Below are 20,050 nucleotides of genomic sequence, written 5' to 3' on the forward strand. Positions count from 1 at the left end.
AGCTAGTCAGGTTTTCAGAATACTTACAATGAACATGTATATGAGAGATCTGCATACAATGGAGACAGTGCATGCAATTTATCTCATGCATATCATTTGAATCCTTATCACAACACTACAAACCCTACAACAAAGATCCTCTGCTTTCTCTCAATAGAGACTGTTTTTACTAGCCTTTGAGAGAAGAAAGCTGTTTAATATCAGCACAGGGAACTTGAACACTGGTTAATGTTGATATTATTGAATGTATTAAAGTGGAACTTGTGTTCAAGATAATATTAGTCAAGCAATAAGGTATGCATATTCATTGTGGATATCTTGAAAACAGACTAGTTTGGCGTGTCCTGAGGACTGGATTGGGAACTCCTGCTCTAGAGTGTATAGAATCCAGTCCAGGTGATGTATTGCTCATTAGCTTAATTTAGCTTACTACATTATCCAGGTTCACAGAGATTTGTTTCAGTTTCTTCACATTCTCACCTTTAAGGCATGGGTATTTATTTATTACATTTGTATCCCACATTTTCCCACCTATTTGCAAGCTCAATGTGGCTTCCTTACATCCTCCTTAGTAAAGAAGAAAGCAAAAGGTCATTTAGTCTCTCTGCAATGACCTTGTCCTCACCAAGTACCCATTTTATTCCTTGATTTAATGATCCAATTGACTCCCTCATGCACTTTCTGCTTCTAATGTACCTGAAAAAGTTTTTCCTACGAGTTTTTGCCTTGACGGTAAGCTTCCTTATCAAAGCTTTGCATCTAACTTTCCAGTGATTAGGATGCTTCCCGCCTTTTTCATTTGAATCCTTATCACAACACTACAAACCCTACAACAAAGATCCTCTGCTTTTTCTCAATTGAGACTGTTTTTACTAGCCTTTGAGAGAAGAAAGCTGTTTCATATCAGAACAGGGAACTCAAACACTGGCAAATAGGTGACAACTCACACTGGACAATCAGTTATAGAGCTAGCAGTAAACCCTATTCTCCCCCCCCCCCCCCACTCCCCCAAATCAACAATAACTAGGCTTCTAACTTGCAACAGTTGTGTACACTGAAATATGCTGCGTATAGGTGTCATGCAATCCAAGTGCATAACCTTATTCAAGGCATTTCATCAGTCTCCATCTGGGGGCAGCAATACTCCACAGACTATGTTCCTAGGTACCAAAAAGTATATTCATGACTTCAAGAGAAACCAAATTTTTATTTGATTCTTTATATATTGACTTTGTGTGATGAGTAATAGCTGTAGCCCATGACAGTGGATTACAGCCAAAATAATTAAAAGCATAGAAAAAAAAAACCTGGGAAAAAGTAACAAATGTAGATTCCGTAAAGAAAGCACTGGAAATGGGTTACATTTGTAGTTGGCTTCTAATTTGTGATGGGAAACTGTTTATATGTGAAAAGGCACCATAAGCTGGCTGGCTTTATGCCACTGCAATTTCCCCACCCCTAACTGTCTGTTCGTCTGTCCAATTTAGATTGTAAGCTCTGTTGAGCAGGGACTGCCTTTTCATGTTAATTTGTACAGCTATAGAAATGTTTAATAGTAGTAGTAGTATAGTCTGGTTATGTAACTGCTAGAAAATTGGACTGATGTTGCTGCTATAAGCATTATATTTAGCTAGTACGGGGCTGGTTCGAGTTTAACAACCTTGCATTGAACATCAAGAAAACTGATCTGCTAGCTCTGTATTTATATGGTGGCATTTCCTCTAGGTTATGGGGTATCTGCAGAGTTGTCGGCAGTGTGTGTGGTGAGGAGCCTTGGTTTCTATGTTGACTAGTTGAGCTGCACGGAAGGTCAAGCTCATGGTGTCTTCAAGTTTTCTTCAGCTGCAGTTGCTGCAGAGATTGTGCCAAATTTTGGAAGCCGAGAAGTTTCATGTAGTTTTACAGTCTCTGGTCCTGTTGGACTATTGTAATAGTCTATCTATTTATTTTTGCCATCATATGCGATTCATTCCCTCCAGATAATTCAAAGTACATTCAAGTAGCTATAATGAGGCTCATTTTCCCCCAGTGTGCATTACTTTACACCTACCTACATTCAATTTCATCTGCCATTCTCATAGTCCACAAATTTGATCAGCTCACTCACTGTTCCCATTTCCCTGGGCAATCCCATTTTTTTTACTTTTCTCAACAGAGATACTGACCATGGCACCTTACTCTGCTTTCTATCCTAACCAGTTCTTAATCCATAGTAGGACACTTACTTCCTTATCCCAAGAGTTTTTAATTTCCTTAAGGGTTACCCATTGGGTACTTTGTCCGATGCCTTCTGAAAATCTATTTACATGATATCAACCAGCTTCAATTATGTCCCAAAACACCAAAGTAGGGATGTCAAAACAGCCTTCCAAAACAAATTCAAGAAGAGACTCCAAAAGGTAAACACAAGAGTCGACCTTTACTCAAACATCAGGTTAAACCAAGACTTTACAGAGCTGTGTTTCGGGATAAAATGCCTGCCTCAGGAGTCAAAGCTTCCAGGTTACTCCTCTGTAAAATTATTGCTGGTAACGTACTGAAATTGTTAGCAGGTACTACAGCAAGAAGGAGTAACGTGTGTCCATTTCTTGCATTTATCTGCTTTAAATCATGTTTGTCTGTGTGTTGCAATTTTGCCCAGTACTGGCTCACTGGTCTGTAGTTTCCCAAACCGCTGCTAGAAACCTTTTTAAAAACTGCCATTACATTGGCCATGTTCCAATCTTCAAGTATTATGGATGATTTAAATGATCACTAATAGCTGATCTGCAACCAAGTTCTTTCAGTACTCTAGAGTGTATACAATCCAGTTCAGGTGAATTACTGCTCTTTAGTTCATCAATTCAACTTATTACAACTTCAAGGTTCACTGAGATTTGTTTCAGTTCCTCTATATTCTTACCTTTAAATATTTCTGGCAGGGATAGCTTTACATCCTCCTCAGTGAAGAGCAAAAAAAAACCCAAGCATTTATTTTATCTCTTTGCTATGGCCTTGTCCTCCCCGAGTGCCCATTTTCTCCATGATAACAAAAGGTTCAATTGGTTCACAGGCTTTCTGCTTCTAATGTACCTGAAAAGTTTTTACTAAGAATCTTTACTACTAAAGCAAGCTTCTTTTTAAATTCCTTCCTTACCAAAGCTTTGCATCTAACTTGCCAGTGATTATGCTGCTTCCCTGCTTTCTCCATTTGAATCCTTGATCTATTTTCTGAAAGATGTTCTTTTGCCTCTAATGTTATTCCATGAATTATGTTTGTCAATAACCTGCAAGTTAGAGACAAAGCACAGCTACTTACCCGTAAACCTCAGCTTCTGCAGCTCAAATCAGAGCACATTTAAACACAACTGTTACATCTACCAACACAGGTGAAAATCAGGGGCGTATCCAGACACCCAAACTTGGGTGGGCAGAACTCCGCCTTGTCCCACAAGTGATTTGGTGTCTACCTCTCTCACCTGCATACCATATGGTCTCTGAAACACCCCCCCCCCCCACATACCTTTTATGTTTCAACGGTTTTTATTGATGATAAACATTGTAAACATAAGCGATAAAGTCAAACACTTTGTGAGCATAATAACATGTCACGGTTGTATACATACATCTTAACTGCATCATCAATATTTTGGGTTTCAACATTGTTTGTTAATGACACATATTATCATTATCATCGTAACCAAGGCCATTCTCCATAATGTCCCAAACAAGAAATTATTTCCATCATACACAGCAACCATAACATCTATCATCAAATTTTTTAACTTTTCTCCCCCCCTCCCCCCTCCCTCCCGTCCCCTGTGTCTCTCCCACCGAGCCTTTTACTCTTATAGACTCGATGGCGTCTTCTCTTCTTTTCCATTCCAGGATTACCTCTAGTAATTCAGCCCTTCCCATGGACATTACAAAATGATTGTCACATTCCAATTAGGAAAGTATCTTAACTAATCCATGGTTAAGCAAACATCTATTACATGTGGGCATCCTCTGTCAACCAATTTGTGTCACTTCCCTTCTCCCCTCCCTCTTATCCCCGTCCCCCTTTATAATTGTGCCTCATGTTTCTGATTATGCTCTTGTCATGAATATAGACTAACCCAAAGTGTTCAAAACATGGCTACGTGCTCGTGGTGATATCTTGTGTAGGTATGCCCCCCAAATCTTCATGAATCGTTGGCGCCTCTTGGGAGTATTACGGGCGTCTTGCATTTCCCATAGCATGAGCTCATGTACCCTATTCCTCCAATACCAATATGAAGGACCTTTGTCCATTGTCCAACAATTTAAAATACATTTTTCCCCCAAAATACAAAGTTTACTGAGGAACATCTTTTCTTCCAACGTTCCTTTGTGCCATGTCGCCATGGAGCTCAGTATCACTTTTTCAAAAGATAGGTCCACCCGATACCCCATAAGCCAGCCCATAAACTTAGAGAGAGCTGTCCAAAACCTCCGTATCTCTCTACACTGCCACAAACCGTGGCTAAGTGATGCATTTACTTCTGCACATTTGGGGCACTTATGTGTTTCCACCACTCCCGCATACCATGCCTGTTTTACTGAAAAATATGCCCTATGTATGATGCGGAAGTGGCATTCCTGTAACTCGGCGCTATGTACCACCCTTATCCCGCCTTGAAGTGCCGCTAATATCTTCCCCTCTGTTATTTGGTCTTTCACCTCCCGGCTCCATCTTTCCACAACCATCTTAACATCTCTTTGTGGTTGTTTCCCCTCCAGCACCTTGTGAAATCTAGACACTGAGATCTGTCCCATTGCGTCCCCGGCCAGAAACTCCCTAATTTCCCTCTCAAAGCCTGGTAGGAGGCTTGCGGTGGGAAGCTCATGTATGTAGTGTGAGAGTTGAAAGTAGGCTAATTTCGCCAACATCCCCCCTCCATATTGTCTCTCAAACTCTTGGTAAACCATAACGGTCCCATCCGCTTGCAAAAAATTTTCCAATAGTATAACCCCCTGCTTTCCCAGATCTCGAAAGAATTTACTTTCTCTCCCAGGTGCAAACTCTGCATTGCCCGTGATTGGCAACAACACGCTGCACTCTGCACTGTGTTTCCAGAGTTTCGTTATCTCCTTCCACAAATATCTCAAGGGCTGCAAGAGTATGCTATGTTTTACTTGTTGCGGGAGATTTCTAAATTTTGCGTGTATTAAGTAATTTAAATGCCAGGGACTGAAATGCAATCTCTCTAATTGTACATCTGTGTAATTGTTCGTACCCACAAGCCAATCTCCCAGGTGTCTTAAAAGACATGCTTGATTGTATATACGCATATTGGGGATCCCCAGACCTCCTTGCGCCTGTGCCCCACTGAGATATTCCCATCGAAGTTTTGGCTTCCTACCAGCCCAGCAGAATCGCGCCACCTGTCTCTGGTGTACCCGAAGGTCTTTTTCCCAGAGCCTTATTGGCAGTATTTGCAGTACATACAGCCATTTTGGGAACACCACCATGCGGTATAAGTGGATTCGACCCAAGAGCGTTAATGGCAGGGAGCTCCATCTATTTAATTGCACCCTCGTGTCTCGCAACAACTTTGGGACATTAAAATTATATATCTGAGCCGGATCCAAGGTCAATTCAATACCTAGATATCGGAAGGACCCCGTCGCCCACCGCAAAGGGAATTGCCCCCAATCTGCCCTTTTAATGTCTGAGCTCGCCAAGGCCTCTGATTTTGTCAAGTTTAAATGAAATCCAGAAAAATCCCCATATTCCTTTATACTTTCCATTAGATGTCCCAAAGAATGCTTGGGATCTGTTAATAATACTAGTAAATCATCTGCAAAAGCTGCTATTTTAAATTCTCGGTCTTTTATTTGTACTCCCTTTATGTCTACATTATTGCTTATTTCCCGTATTAACGGATCAAGAGTCAACACAAACAGTAAAGGTGACAGAGGGCAACCCTGACGGGTACCTCGACCAATGGGGAACCAATCCGAAGCCAGGCCATTGACGAGAACTCTCGCTTTGGGATCAGTGTACAATGTCTTGACCGCCTGCATAAAAAACCCAGTCACCCCATATGCTTTGAGTGTTTCTAGTAGAAATCCCCAATCCACCCGGTCAAAAGCCTTTTCGGCATCAAAACTAATTAACATAGTTGGCTGTCTTTCCCATTGTGCTTTTTCCAATGCAAGAAGAATTTTCCTCATATTCTTTGCTATTTTTCTACCCTGAACAAATCCTACTTGTGACTCCTCTATCAGGGAAGGGAGATATCTGGCCAACCTATTAGCCAACAATTTGGCCAAAAACTTGGCTTCTGAGTTTAAGAGTGAGATTGGTCGGTATGACTCCGGGAGAAGAGCTGTTTTACCGGGCTTAAGTATTACTGTTATATGAGCCTGGTTCGTATATAAAGGTAAAGAGCCCCTCTGAACTGCTAAGTTAAACACCTCAGTCAGCACCGGGCCAATCTCGGCCTGCAATAATTTATAAAACTCATTCCTCATTCCATCAGGGCCCGGCGCCTTCCCCAGAGGACTTTGCTTGATCACCCACATAACTTCATCTAGTGTAATTTTCCCATTCAGCGCCTCTAACTCCTCAGCCTCCATTTGGGGTAAATCCACGCTAGCCAAGTATGTCTCACCAGGCCTGGCCAGATCCTCCTGTGGTTTATATAACTGTGCAAAGAAATCTTTAAGTATTCCCGAGATTTCCTTATCTTTATGTACTAGTGACCCTTGACTGTTCTTAATTGATAATATCTTTTGGTAACCTAATCTTCTGCCCATGACCTTCGCCAGAAAACCCCCGCCCTTATTTGCAAATTTGTAAAGCTGATATTTATAGTAAGCCTGGGATTTTCTAACTGTACGGTGCAACAATTCGTTAAGGTTCTGCTGGGCCTCTAGCAGTTGCACTCGGAGACTCTGAGTATGTCCCACACTATACTGACGTCGCAATTTAGCCACTCTCCTTTCTAATCCCAAAATTTCTTGTCTCCTCATTTTCTGCTTAAAACTAACATAGGCTATGATCTCCCCTCTAAGCACTGCCTTGGCTGTTTCCCCCCACATACCTTTTAAATAGAAGACTTTTACTAGCAGCAACTGATACACACTGCTCATGTTGGACCCACACCCTTCCCTTTGAAGCAACTTCCTGTTTCCGTATAGGTGAGAATACAACAAAGGGAAGGTTGTGGGGTTGGTGCAAGCAGTATCAGTCACTGCTCGCTGCGGACGAAGATCTGCTGTTTCAAGGTATGCAGGAGGGACAGCTGTTGGGAGGTTTTGGCTGGTGGGGCTTGGGGATCCCTGCCAGCCACTACATAGATGTGCTGCTACTGGGTGGGTTTGAGCCCAAAGTGGGTGGCTACACCACTGGTGAAAATAAAGGCTAGTGCTAATATAGGAAACGTATTACACCATCTGTTTGTTTGTTTCTAACTAGCATGCCACAAAAATTAACAGAACTGAACACAGAAGTACTAGCCATTAATTTCTTTCAAGAACTAGAGTGGTTGGAGCAGGTATCAAACCCATCCCAGTATAAAATACTGGGTGATGTCTCATACAAATTATCTGATGCAGGATATAACCATGTGAAATCTCATGGGAACCCTAATGTTCCCTGAGTAAGGGGAACAGTATGTTATGTACTATAGTAAACGATGGCAAATAAAGACCTGCTTAGTCCATCCAGTCTGCCCAGATAAGCGGTTAGTGTTTTAAGTGCTGCACTATGCAGTTCTCTGGCCCTGTGGTTTTGTTTATAAACTGAGAATTTACATGTTCTATTTTCCAGCTAATTGGGTGGACAGGACAAAAGACAGTAGTGTTTTCATGACACAGGTAATAATACTGGAGAACTTTTCCGGTGAAATAACACAAGTGCATGTCATTAAAAAGGTGTAAAAATTGAATGGAAGATACAAGACAAGCCAGGGGAAGGGCAGTACTAGGGGAAATGGTTTATTTCTGGTACTTACTACTACTATTTAGCATTTCTATAGCGCTACAAGGCGTACGCAGCGCTGCACAAACATAGAAGAAAGACAGTCCCTGCTCAAAGAGCTTACAATCTAATAGACAAAAAATAAAGTAAGCAAATCAAATCAATTAATGTGTACAGGAAGGAGAGGAGGGTAGGTGGGGGCGAGTGGTTACAAGTGGTTACGAGTCAAAAGCAATGTTAAAGAGGTGGGCTTTCAGTCTAGATTTAAAGGTGGCCAAGGATGGGGCAAGACGTAGGGGCTCAGGAAGTTTATTCCAGGCGTAGGGTGCAGCGAGACAGAAGGCGCGAAGTCTGGAGTTGGCAAATTTTACTTTTTTTTTTTTTTTTTTGCATTGGAGTTTTTATCAGCTAAAACCTAAAATTAGAAATAATAAACAGTTTATAACCTACTCAGGCCTTGCAGTTCAGAGCGGCTCACTTTACAAGATACTGGTCAACTCCAATATACTAGCAATCAGAACGTAGTTCAAAGTAAGCATTCATCTTGGATCTTCAAACAGAATTACAGAGACATTTTTTTCATCAAAAATCTACATAGGAGTTAAAAGTCCTAATCATGGCCCAGATCTCCTTACCAAATTTTGAAGCCAGAAAGCTTAAACGGGATTCAAATATTTTTAACCTATTTATACCTGTTGTTGATATAAATGCCCAGTTCCCAGGTTTTCACTTTCGTGTTAGGGAACTTTTTCTCTAACCAAAAATTCCTCCTAGTTAATCCCTTTACCCTTGAACTCTATTCTATCAAATAGACAGCAACTGTCTGCTCCATCTCTGACCTGTAACAGCTCCAGTGCAGAAGAAGCAGCTCACATCTGGTACTCTTATCTGCAACTTACATCCCAAGAGCTATAAATATCCCGATTCCCATAACAATGCTTGTGTAACGGGAACTTACCAATAAAGATGTTATAAATATTTTTCAGTATTATTTCTAGAACAGGGAGATGTGATAAGGTAATGCACAACAGTTTTTAGAAAATAAGGAACAGTGGAGGAGTGGCCTAGTGGTTAGGGTGGTGGACTTTGGTCCTGGGGAACTGAGGAACTGAGTTCGATTCCCACTTCAGGCACAGGCAGCTCCTTGTGACTCTGGGCAAGTCCCTTAACCCTTCATTGCCCCATGTAAGTTGCATCGAGCCTGCCATGAATGGGAAAGCGCGGGGTACAAATGTAACAAAAAAAAAAATCAAGTTTTACCTGATAATTTGAACACAAATGTGTTTACTCATTCCTACCAGCAGATGGAGACTGAGAACCACTGAGTTTCAAGTAAACCTATAAATGGGCTGTGCAGTCCCAATAAAATCAGTCTACAAATAGCCAGATACCCCGAATATGGAAGAAATGAAAACACACCAAGCTAACACCCCTCTCGAGACTCTCCAGCAAACATAGCCACAAAGGCCTAGGATCGCTGCGCTGCCTAGCACTGGTTAATGCCATCGCAGCCTAGATAACCTCTGACCTAGGAACCTCAAGCTTCTAGTTTTACTTGTTCTATCTTGCCTTTTTTCTTTCAGGAATGTTCCAATGCAACAAACTCTTCGCATCTCAAATCGGCACGTGTGAGGGAAGCATAATTACCCCCAGAAGACAGAATATTTTATACAGCAGACCAAGATGAAGAGGGTGGGCTCTGTGCCAGTATAGAGGGACACTGTAGAAAGAGAAAGGGTGGGAATCTCGAAGCCCTTTCTCCAAAACTCTGACCCCGAATGCCACATCTTTGATGAGTGTGCATATCCAGTCAGTAATGACGAGCATTTATTTGGTGGCATTTACGTATGCCCTCTCTTCCCCTTACTTATGTGCATATATGCATGTCCTCTTGTCCCCCCCACCTCTCACAACTTTAGCAAGAGCCCAGGATAACAGGGAGATTCCCCCTGTTCTGCAGAACATTTAAGAATCCTGCAAGTATCCCACACAGTAGAATAGACTCAGCCCTGCTGGCTGAGGTCTGGCAGGGATCTCTACCAGCAGGCCACACTAAGTGAAGCCATGGGCACAGGCTGGAACTACACCTTTGAGCTCAACTAGGGTGATGAGGCCCTCACTCCTTTGCTCTTTCTTGTGAAGATTATGAAATGGCACATTATTCTGAGGTTTACTGGAGGCGGGAGTGTCACTCAGTAGTAGTACTGAGTTCCTTGCTCCCTTATCCCAATTCTTTTCTGTGGTTGAAGTTAAAAAAAAAAAAAAAAAAAGAGGATACAGATTCAGCGGTTATTAGGGTATAGTCCGTGGGCCAAACCCTTCAACAACTGACACTGGCCAAGAGATTCTGAAGGACACAGGCCATGGACTGTGCCCCCGAGAGTCCCAAAGAAGTTCTGTTGCACCAGTCCAGCATGCATCATCTGCTGAAGGTAGAGAAATACCAACAAGTTCCAGGCTGCAATCATCCTTACATGGTTATGTCACTGGAAGAATTGGCTCCAGCACTGCAACAACAGAAATCGGAGCATTTTATCTTCCAACCAGAACCCTTTGCTTCTAGTTCCTCAACCTGGTCAGGAAATGGTAGAAAAACACCCAGGAAAAGCTGCACAGACCATCCACCATCCCTTTGTAGACAGAAAAATACTGAGCATTCTATTGCTGCACACTGCCCTTGAAGGGGGAAATCACAAGAATTACCTTCTTTTTCTGTCTCCATCTGCTAGTCAATGGATATGACTGTTCCCATTTGTCTGGACAAGGAAGATGTGAGATTATGAAGAACATGCAACACAACCCTTTTAGATGGGGACAAGAAATTACTCACTCAACTTTCCAAAACCAAGGTCAAGGGAAGTGACTAACAGGTACACAAAAGTTATTTTGCTGTCCACATGGACTTAACCATTTTAAGCAACGGAGGGTGAAGCGGCTTGCCCAAGGTCAAAATGTTAATTCCAATTTGAACCCTGGATTTCATTGCTAAAAATCTGTCTTTTTTTCTCCATCAAAAGAGGAAAGGCAGGAAAGTCCTTCCACAGAAGTCAAAACAAACAACTAAAAAGGTGAAGGAAAGTTCCAAATGACTAAACAGAGATCAGAAATCTTAAAGAGTTTATTTTCCTCAAAACGTCACATACGTCAACTGGACCCAACATGGTCCATGTTTCGGCGATAAGCCTTCTTCAGGGGTCACAGCATGTTACAAGTGTCTTGTTTTGTGTGACCTTAAAAACATGAGGAAAACATGGCATTGCAGTCAAGGGGGAAAAAAAATAAATCAGCAAACTTTGGTAACGTGTAGCAATAGCAATGATTGGCGATGTACATGTTACCAAACATTTCTCTCTCTATAACACCATCAAAATTCACCCTTTCCTTTCTGAGCGCAGTACCAAAACCCTTATCCACACTTACCTCTCAACTTGCTTTTCACAGGTCTCCCGCTAAGACATCTCTCTCCCCTTAAATCTGTTCAAAATTCTGCTGCACGACTTATATTCAGTCACTGTTGCTATGCTCATATTAGCTCTCTCCTCAAGTCACTTCACTAGCTCCCTTACAATTCAAACTCCTCTTATTGACTTACAAGTGCATTCACTCTGAAGCTCCTCGGAACCTCTCCACTCTTATCTCTCCCTATACTCCTTCCCAGGAACTCCATTCATCACGTAAATATCTCTTATCTATACCTTCTTCTCCACTGCTAAATCCAGATTACGTTCCTTTTATCTTGCTGCACCATATACCCACAGACATCCTGAATCGGTACGTCAAGCTCTAGCTGTCTTCAAATCTAGGCTAAAAGCTCACCTTTTGAGGCTGCTTCTCTTAACTCCTATTCACTTGTTCAGTACCTATGTCTGTTTTATCATTCTCACCTTAAGTAATTCTTTTATGCCTTATTTGTCCCATTTTTCTGTCTTGATTAGATTGTAAGCTCCGTCAAGCAAGGACTGTCTCTTACATGTTCAGTGTACAGCGCTGCCTACGTCTAGCAGCACTATAAAAATGATAAGCAGTAGTAGTAGTGGTTCTAAGATTGCTGTTTTAACTACTAGGTTACTTCTCCATGAAGGACAAGATGAAAAAAAAAAAAAAAGGATTATTTTAGTTTTTATAGTTCCTTAAATACTCCCCTCTCAACACATGTACTGACAGATTTTTGAAGAAAAGGGAAAAAAGAATGCCAGAAAGTATAAATTTTAAAACTCACCACTTCATCAGCCGTAAAGTCAATAAAGCCAGGGAGAATCAAAAAGTCACTGTGAAAGACAAAGAAAAATTAATTCAACATGCCACATGCTCCCTACTGTGGTAAGCGTTCAAGTATACTCACTAAGCAGATGCGTGTTTGTATATTATATATATACACACACAGACATTTAAAACAGGTGCACAATCCATGAGTCCCGAACTGTGCCTATGTTGAATACTTATGCCTCTCACTGACACACTAATTGTACAGGCATAAGGTGAAAACTTTGGCAACTTTATGTGGCTATTAGGATCACAATGGTCCCTGCAAAGCATGAGGGGAATGTATGTTACTTACTGAAGCATAACAAAGCCGTGTACCCTAACTCAAGTTTCCACTGAATCCTACTCTCTCCAATACTTCACCAATACACAATGGGAGAAGACATGGAAACATGGTTAATGGAATTCTTTCCAATTCCTCTGAGGAAGGGTTGTTCATGTGGATTTGAGAGTTCATTTTGGGTCATGGGGTAAGTGGGTGATAAGTTTTGGGAACACTGAGGGAGTATAGTTGGCATGAGAGGATGTAACTGTAGGAGGAATTTGTTGGGGGGGGGGGAGGCAAAGAGGGCAGTAGTTATGAGTAAGAGTAGGTGAAGTTGATTTGAGGAAGAGTAGAGAACAGGGGTAATGCAGTTTTTTTTTTTTTTAAATTATATTTATTAGTTTCAAAAAATTTTAAACAAATGCTACATTTGAAACAGAAAAGATACCTTCGTCAATTTTACAAAGAAATACTCATTCCAAAATTAACTTTAGGACTAAGTACACTCAAGTCCACAACTTCTGATCCAAGATTTACTACTAAGAGGGATTATGACTAAATTAAATAAAGGAAAAAAGAGCCGATCTATTTGACAGTGTCCTTTTCCATTTAAGAGCTTTGCCTCATAGAACTTCTGGCGGCTATGAATTCAGATAATTGAACAGATTCATAAAAAACACATTTAACCGATGACAAATTATGCATTTACAAGTAGAGGAGTGTGGTAGCCGTGTTAGTCCACTCTTAAGGTTATCAATAGAAATCAAACAAAATAAAACATGGAAAAGAAAATAAGATGATACCTTTTTTATTGGACATAACTTAATACATTTCTTGATTAGCTTTCGAAGGTTGCCCTTCTTCCTCAGATCGGAAATAAGCAAATGTGCTAGCTGACAGTGTATATAAGTGAAAACATTCAAGCATTACTATGACAGTCTGACAGGGTGGGAGGGTCGGAGGTATGCATGGGGACATCAAAGCATATCATTGATATTCTAACAGGATGGGTGTGGATAGGTGAGGGGAGGGTGATCAACAGAGACATACAGCTTTATGGTTTATAATGGGCTAGGAACTACTACTACTACTACTATTTAACATTTCTAGAGCGCTACAAAGTGTACGCAGCGCTGTACAAACACAGAAGAAAGACAGTCCCTGCTCAAAGAGCTTACAATCTAAATAGACAAAAAGTAAAGCATTTAATATTTAAGCAGTCAAGCACAAGAGAACAGTCACAGAAGGACAGAAGATGTTGAAGGGTGGTCAGTGTGATTAGGTGTAACTCTGGTTGGAGTAGTGGGAGAAGGTGATAGAAGAATAGAAATGGGTGAGGTAAAGTAATGAGTGGGTTGATAGGGAGGTTATATAAGACATGTCACTCTAGGGGTGGGTGGGTAGAGGGGTAAGTCTAAAGCAGGAGAAGGTATTCTCTGCAGCCTATCTGTGAGATGGAAAATGCTCTCTGAAGCTGCTGCTATAAGTTGTTAGTTTTCTCTCCCTGAAAGAGATCCAAGCCACACCCACGAAGTTCAAACTGTCAGTGGGGAGGGTGAGGGGCAGTGTTGCCAGGTGGGCGGCTCCACCGCCCAACCGGGCGGCCCTCCGCGACCCGCCGCGGGAAATCTCCTAGGAAATCTCTCTCTCTACTTTTAAAGAATTTTTTCATAATTAAAGTTTTATCCATGGCTAAAGCCAAAGTAACTAGTAAAGTTGCAGAAGTTGTTAAATCTGCTGTTGGTGTTTCTAAAATTGCGGAAACGTCCAGTGATTGATCCATTTGTTGTTCAGGTTCATCAAAATTCTTATTAGGTAAATAACATACTTGAGTCATTGGAGGTAAAATGTCATCTGTAAAACCCAGAATTTCTTTCAAATATCTATTTATCATTTCTCTAGGAGTAGTAGTAGTAACTACCCTAGGGAAATTAAAAAATCTCAGATTTTTTTGATCTTTGAGCATTTTCCAGGTTTTCAATTTTTCTTCTCACAGGGGTAATGCAGTTTTAACAGGAAGAATTCCAGAAGGGGAATTGGAGGAGGAGTTAGGAGGCATTGTTCTCTATATTGTGGCATAATGAGGATCTGTTTATAGCTGATAATTTGAATTATATACTGTTAAGGTGAATTTCCATTAAAAAAAAAAAAAAAGGAGGAATTCCCTAAAAACTGTGTTTCACTCCTTAGAGTGCAGAAACTGGAATTTCTTCTCCCACAGTAGAACACTAGGCCATTTTTGAGGGCTTACTTCTCTGGAATCCCTGGTGCAAAACAGCACATTTTTTAACTCAACGCGTCTTAACTGTCTCCCCCCTCCCCACCAGGCCAAGTTTCAACCCATGCTACTAAATGTTCAGAGATTTATTGTGCTCCCAGACAGCTGGACATAGACATTTGACCACTTTTATTTCTTTCCAAATTCATTTGGAAAGAATGTACTGCTCCCACTGCTAGTACTGTTATATTGATCAAACTTAAAAGATTAACAAAAAATAAAAGGTTTAATTTATCAATGAATATTAAATTGACAGTTTTCTTATAAAATTAGTAACAAACTACCACTGACATAAGTGGGATTGTCAAACTTTCTTGGAGGAGGGAAAACCTTGAAAATTCAAGTGGCTATTGGCATCCTGTTTCCAACAGTGGCCAATCCAGGTCTCAAGTACCTGGCAAGATCCCAAAACAGTACAATACATTTTATGCTGCTTATCCTAGAAATAAAGCAGTGGATTTTCCCCAAGTCCATTTTAATAATAGTCTATGAACTTTTCCTTTAGGAAGCTATCCAAACCTTTTTTAAACCCCTCTAAGCTAACTGCTTTTATTACATTCTCTGGCAACAAATCCCAACGTTTAATTACACATTGAGTGAAGAAATATTTTCTCTTTGACTCATTTTAAAATTTACTACTTCGTAGCTTCATTGCGTGCCCCCTAGTCCTAGTATTTTTGGAAAGAATAAACAAGTGATTCACGTCTACTCGTTCCACTCCACTCATTTTATAGACCTCTAGTATATCTCCTCTCAGCCGTCTTCTCCAAGCTGAGCCCTAGCCGCTTTAGGCTTTCTTCAAAGGGAAGTCGTTCCATCCCCTTTATCATTTTTGTCATCCTTCTCTGTACCTTTTCTGATTCCACTATATCTTTTTTGAGATGCGGTAACCACAGTATTCAAGATGCAGTCGCACCATGGGGCGATACAGAGGCATTATAATGTCCTCATTTTTGTTTTCCATTCCTTTCCTAATACCTAACATTCTATTTGCTTTCTTAGCCCCCGCAGCACATTGAGCAGTGGGTTTCAACCTATCAACGATGACGCCTAGATCCCTTTCCTGGTCAGTGACTCCTAATGTGGAGCCTTGCATTATGTAGCTATAATTCGTGTTCCTCTTTCCCACATGCATCACTTTAAATGTCATCTGCCATTCAGATGCACAATCTCCCAAGGTACTCTTGTAATTTTTCACAATCCTTTTGCGATTTAACAACTTTGAATAACTTTGTATCGTCAGTAAGTTTAATTACCTCACTAGTTACTCCTATCTCTAGATCATTTACAAGTATGTTGAAAAGCAGCGGTCCCAACACAGACCCCTGGGGAACCCCACTATCATCCCTTCTCCATTGAGAATACTGACCATTCAACCCTACTCTCTCTGTTTTTTTTATCTTTTAATTCGTTTTTAATCCACAATAGGACACTACCTCCTATCCCATGACTCTACAATTTCCTTTGGAGTCTTTCATGAGGTACTTTGTCAAACAGCTTCTGAAAATCCAGACACACAATATCAACCGGCTCACCTTTATCCACGTTTGTTCACCCCTTCAAAGAAATGTAACAGATTGGTGAGGTAAGATTTCCCTTCACTAAATCCATGTTGGCTTTATCTCATTAATCCATGCTTTTGAATATGCTCTGTAATTTACATGTGGAACAACAAATACTACCACAGAATTGATGGCATGCTGTAGTATAGCTACTCCTCCGAAAGCTGCAGTAAGGACAGTAAATAAAAGCAAGAGAAAAAGGAAACTGATATGGTTCTCCAAGCAAGTAGATGAGAAAATAAAGGCTAAAGAGTTGGCGTTCCTGAAATACAGAAAAACTCAAAAAGAGGAACACGGAGAGGAATACCGGATGAAACTGAAAGAAGCCAAGAGAGAGATATGTCTGGCGAAAGCGCAAGAACAAATGGCTAGAAAGGTAAGGAGGGGTGACAAAACTTTCTTCAGGTATATTAGTGAAAGGAGGAAGACTAAAAAGGGAATTGAGACTGAAAGATGAAAGTTGAACTTGCATACGTCATTATGTATGGGTCGGAGGGACTATTCGCTTCATGTTTTGTTTACATGGGCAAGATGTATTGACTTTTTGGTGGCATTTTGTATTTTGTTATGTACCCCTTGACTATGCACTTAATAAAGACTTCTTATAAATTAAAAAAAAACTTGCTTAGATGATCATTTAAGCATTTATGTAGCACTCTAAATAGACTTTACAACAAAATTATGCACGGGTACAAGTCCTCTGTCACAGCGAGACTACAGCTGAAATGAGTATCTAACAACATAATGAAATATTAAGTTGACTCGCTCAAGATAGAAACAAATAAAAGAGGAAGAAGCAGCTTTTAAACCACTAGGCCACTGCAAAAGAAAAATAAAACAAAACATTTTTTGCAGGAATTAAGTCTAAATACAGAACAGATTATCGCCTACACTATGGTCAGAATGTTTCCTGGATAACTGTGGAAACAATTTTTCAAACTCCAACCAAATGTAATCCTTCTGTCTGGAATTATTCAAGGCTGACCAAAGTGCTAGCCACTGCTTGCATTACTAATTCTGGACTATTATGGGGTTTAATGCACCTTATAAAAGGACAACTGCACAAAAACAGGGGCAGTGTAAGTGAGAAGTACCTAAGGGAGGGATGAGGAAAAGTTTATTGTAGTTTCATTGGGTATGAGATTAAAACACAGGCTGGGACTCCATGCACTGGTTTCCAAAAGCAACAGAAAAGTAGTCATCAGGTGTGTGGTATTGGGGTTAGAGGGAAGAGTTTTTCTACTGCACTGCTTCTAGTCAACACAGCAGTGGATGTGAAGCATACAAAGGTGAGCACCAGTTTAATGTTTCAAGGGAAATGTCATGGATACCACGGATCCTTACAGCAACACGTGTGCTGTAGAGTAATTAAACTGAGCAGTGAAATGCATTCAGATTTATTGACTTCTTGGAAAGACTTGGTAAACAGTGGCTACAACAGAGTCCAATGGTAATAAAAAGGGAGATACCGACATTAGATCAAGTTGGCAGAAAAAGGGGTGGAGTAGTTCCATGTTAAGAATATCAATGCAACAGACACCATATTTGGAATGGCGAGGACTAAACTTGTGATCTGATCACTGGGGGACTTACAGTACACGAAGAGTTTGATATATACCTGAGATGCTCTGAGGGGGGAGGGGGAGGGAATGGGGAAACTTGAAGTTGTATAATGGGCTGATGACTAGAATATTGTGTTGCTTAAAATGATCTTATGTAAAGTTACAGAAAAGTTAATAAAAACATTTAAAAAAAATGAATATCAATGCAACAGAAATATAGGAGTATTGGAGAAAGCAGTTGCCTATAAGCAGGGCAGGTCTTAGGCAGGGGCAACCGGTGCAACCGCACAGGGCCTCGCGCTCACAGGGGCCCAGCGGCACACGGCCGGTTGCGTCACATGCATTTGCGATCGCTGATGTTGTGCGTCCGTCCCCAGGCCTCTCTCGCCACGGCGCCAGCACCACACAATTTCTGTCTCTTGACTGTGCTGCGCATGCGGCACATGAAGTTCTGCCGGCGCAGTTCTACGCAAACCCAGCCAGGTTTGGCCACACTGCTGCGCACCACACCACCACTGACCTGACACCTCATGACCCCCCTACGCCCCACTTCCGCCGAGTGCCGACCACTGTGGTGGTGCCACTGGTACGTGTGTCTGCACTACAGAATGCTGCGGCTGCCTGCGCTGTTGCACATATTCAAATTCTTCTCTGCTGCCGATGATAATTGATGGCACGATGGCAAGCACTGTCTGCCACGCGGCCCGCCCACCCCCTGATATAACTTCCTTCCTCACCTAAACCAGAAAGTTCCAGCCTGAGCTTGTGGCACTTGGGAGCATCAAGATCATTCAGTTGATTGTGATTAGAAGAACTAAGACAGAAAAGTACTACTACAATCTAGTGTACTAACTTGGGGGGGGAGGGGGAGAATGGAAGAACACAGTATACACATTATAATAATTAAAGTCTGATGGGGTCTTTTACTAGCTCAAGTTATCTGCAGCAGGGCCCATAGGAATAAAATAGGACCTGCTGCAAGTAATTTGAGCTAACCTTTAGTAAAAGACCCCCTGAGTCTCTCTCCTGTTATGAGAATTGGAACTCCACTTGGCCTTGAACTGAATAGTTTCTGGGGGGGGTTTCATCTACTATAATAAAACGCACCCTCAACGTTCTGAGGACACTGACGTCACTGCAGCCACTCACACACCGATTCGTAAGTTCATGGTGGTGAAGCCACAACACTCACCATGTCTGCATGCCCCGCCCTCGCGTCACACGTCATGACGTCGAGGGCTGAACACGAAAACAAGGCAAGTCAACGCACGGGGAGCAGTTCCCTTCCAACAAATCCCAGTCGCAAACGACGACATGCCCATCAGCCCGGCCCCTTTCAAGGTACCGGCCCGCCCCGGGTACCACACTCCTCCCCTCATCACCTTCCCTCCCCCGTCACCTCCCATCCCCTTACGCCACTATCCCTGGTAGTCTAGCGGTACCTGTTCGCTCGGGCAGGAACGAAGGAACCCCCGCTTTCCTGCCCGGAGCGCTGCTGCTAGCTGCCCGGCTGCATCGTGTCTGAGTCCGGCTCTCGGCGAATCAAAATGGCCGCCGAGAGTTGAAGCTGCCTCGCGAGACTTCAACTATCGGCGGCCATTTTGAAACGCCGAGAGCCGGACTCCCACACGATGCAGCAAGGAAGCTAGCAGCACCGCTACGGGCAGGAAAGAGGGGGCTCTTTCTTTCCTGCCCCGACAGAACAGGTACCTCTAGACCACCAGGGAGACAAGCGTAAGGGGAGGGGAAGGGAGTCCGGTGCCAGCTAGGGCCCGTTTCATCAGCGGCAGAAACGGGCCTTTTTTACTAGTAGCTTAATATTAGGTTTCTTATGATAGCATTGTGCTTATTTCAATCAGTTTTTCTGTACAAGTTTTACTTCATTTGTCTTTATTTGAAATTTCATAAATAAAAGGTTTTCTAAAAATGTAATAATCTTGTCAATGGGGCGGAGATAGGGAGCAGCAGGGCTATGGGGCGGGGCCAGAATGGGGCCCCACTAAATTGGTCTGTTAAGACCGGCCCTGCCTATAAGGGTGGTTCTCCAGACAGTAAGGTAAATCTAACACACCAGTGGGTAATGTCTGATTAATCCAGCCATCCATGGAGAACCAATGGTGTTGGCAGACCAACTCTCTCCAGATTTTTTGGATCGTGCATGCGGGTTCCTGTGTAACAATCACCTTATGAGTT

At 41.9% G+C, this 20,050-nt stretch overlaps 1 protein-coding gene across 1 annotated transcript in view; it reads right to left on the reverse strand.

Annotated features, from left to right (window-relative positions):
• Positions 1-20,050, reverse strand: part of IMPDH1 (inosine monophosphate dehydrogenase 1) — a 143,125-nt gene that overhangs the window by 83,734 nt on the left and 39,341 nt on the right. The window contains exon 3 of the mRNA XM_030215972.1: positions 12,147-12,195. Within this exon, the coding sequence (XP_030071832.1) occupies positions 12,147-12,195 (49 nt within the window). The remainder of the gene's footprint in view (positions 1-12,146; positions 12,196-20,050) is intronic.

This window comes from Microcaecilia unicolor, chromosome 10 (genome assembly GCF_901765095.1).
Source record: "Microcaecilia unicolor chromosome 10, aMicUni1.1, whole genome shotgun sequence".
NCBI classification, from domain to species: Eukaryota; Metazoa; Chordata; class Amphibia; order Gymnophiona; family Siphonopidae; genus Microcaecilia; species Microcaecilia unicolor.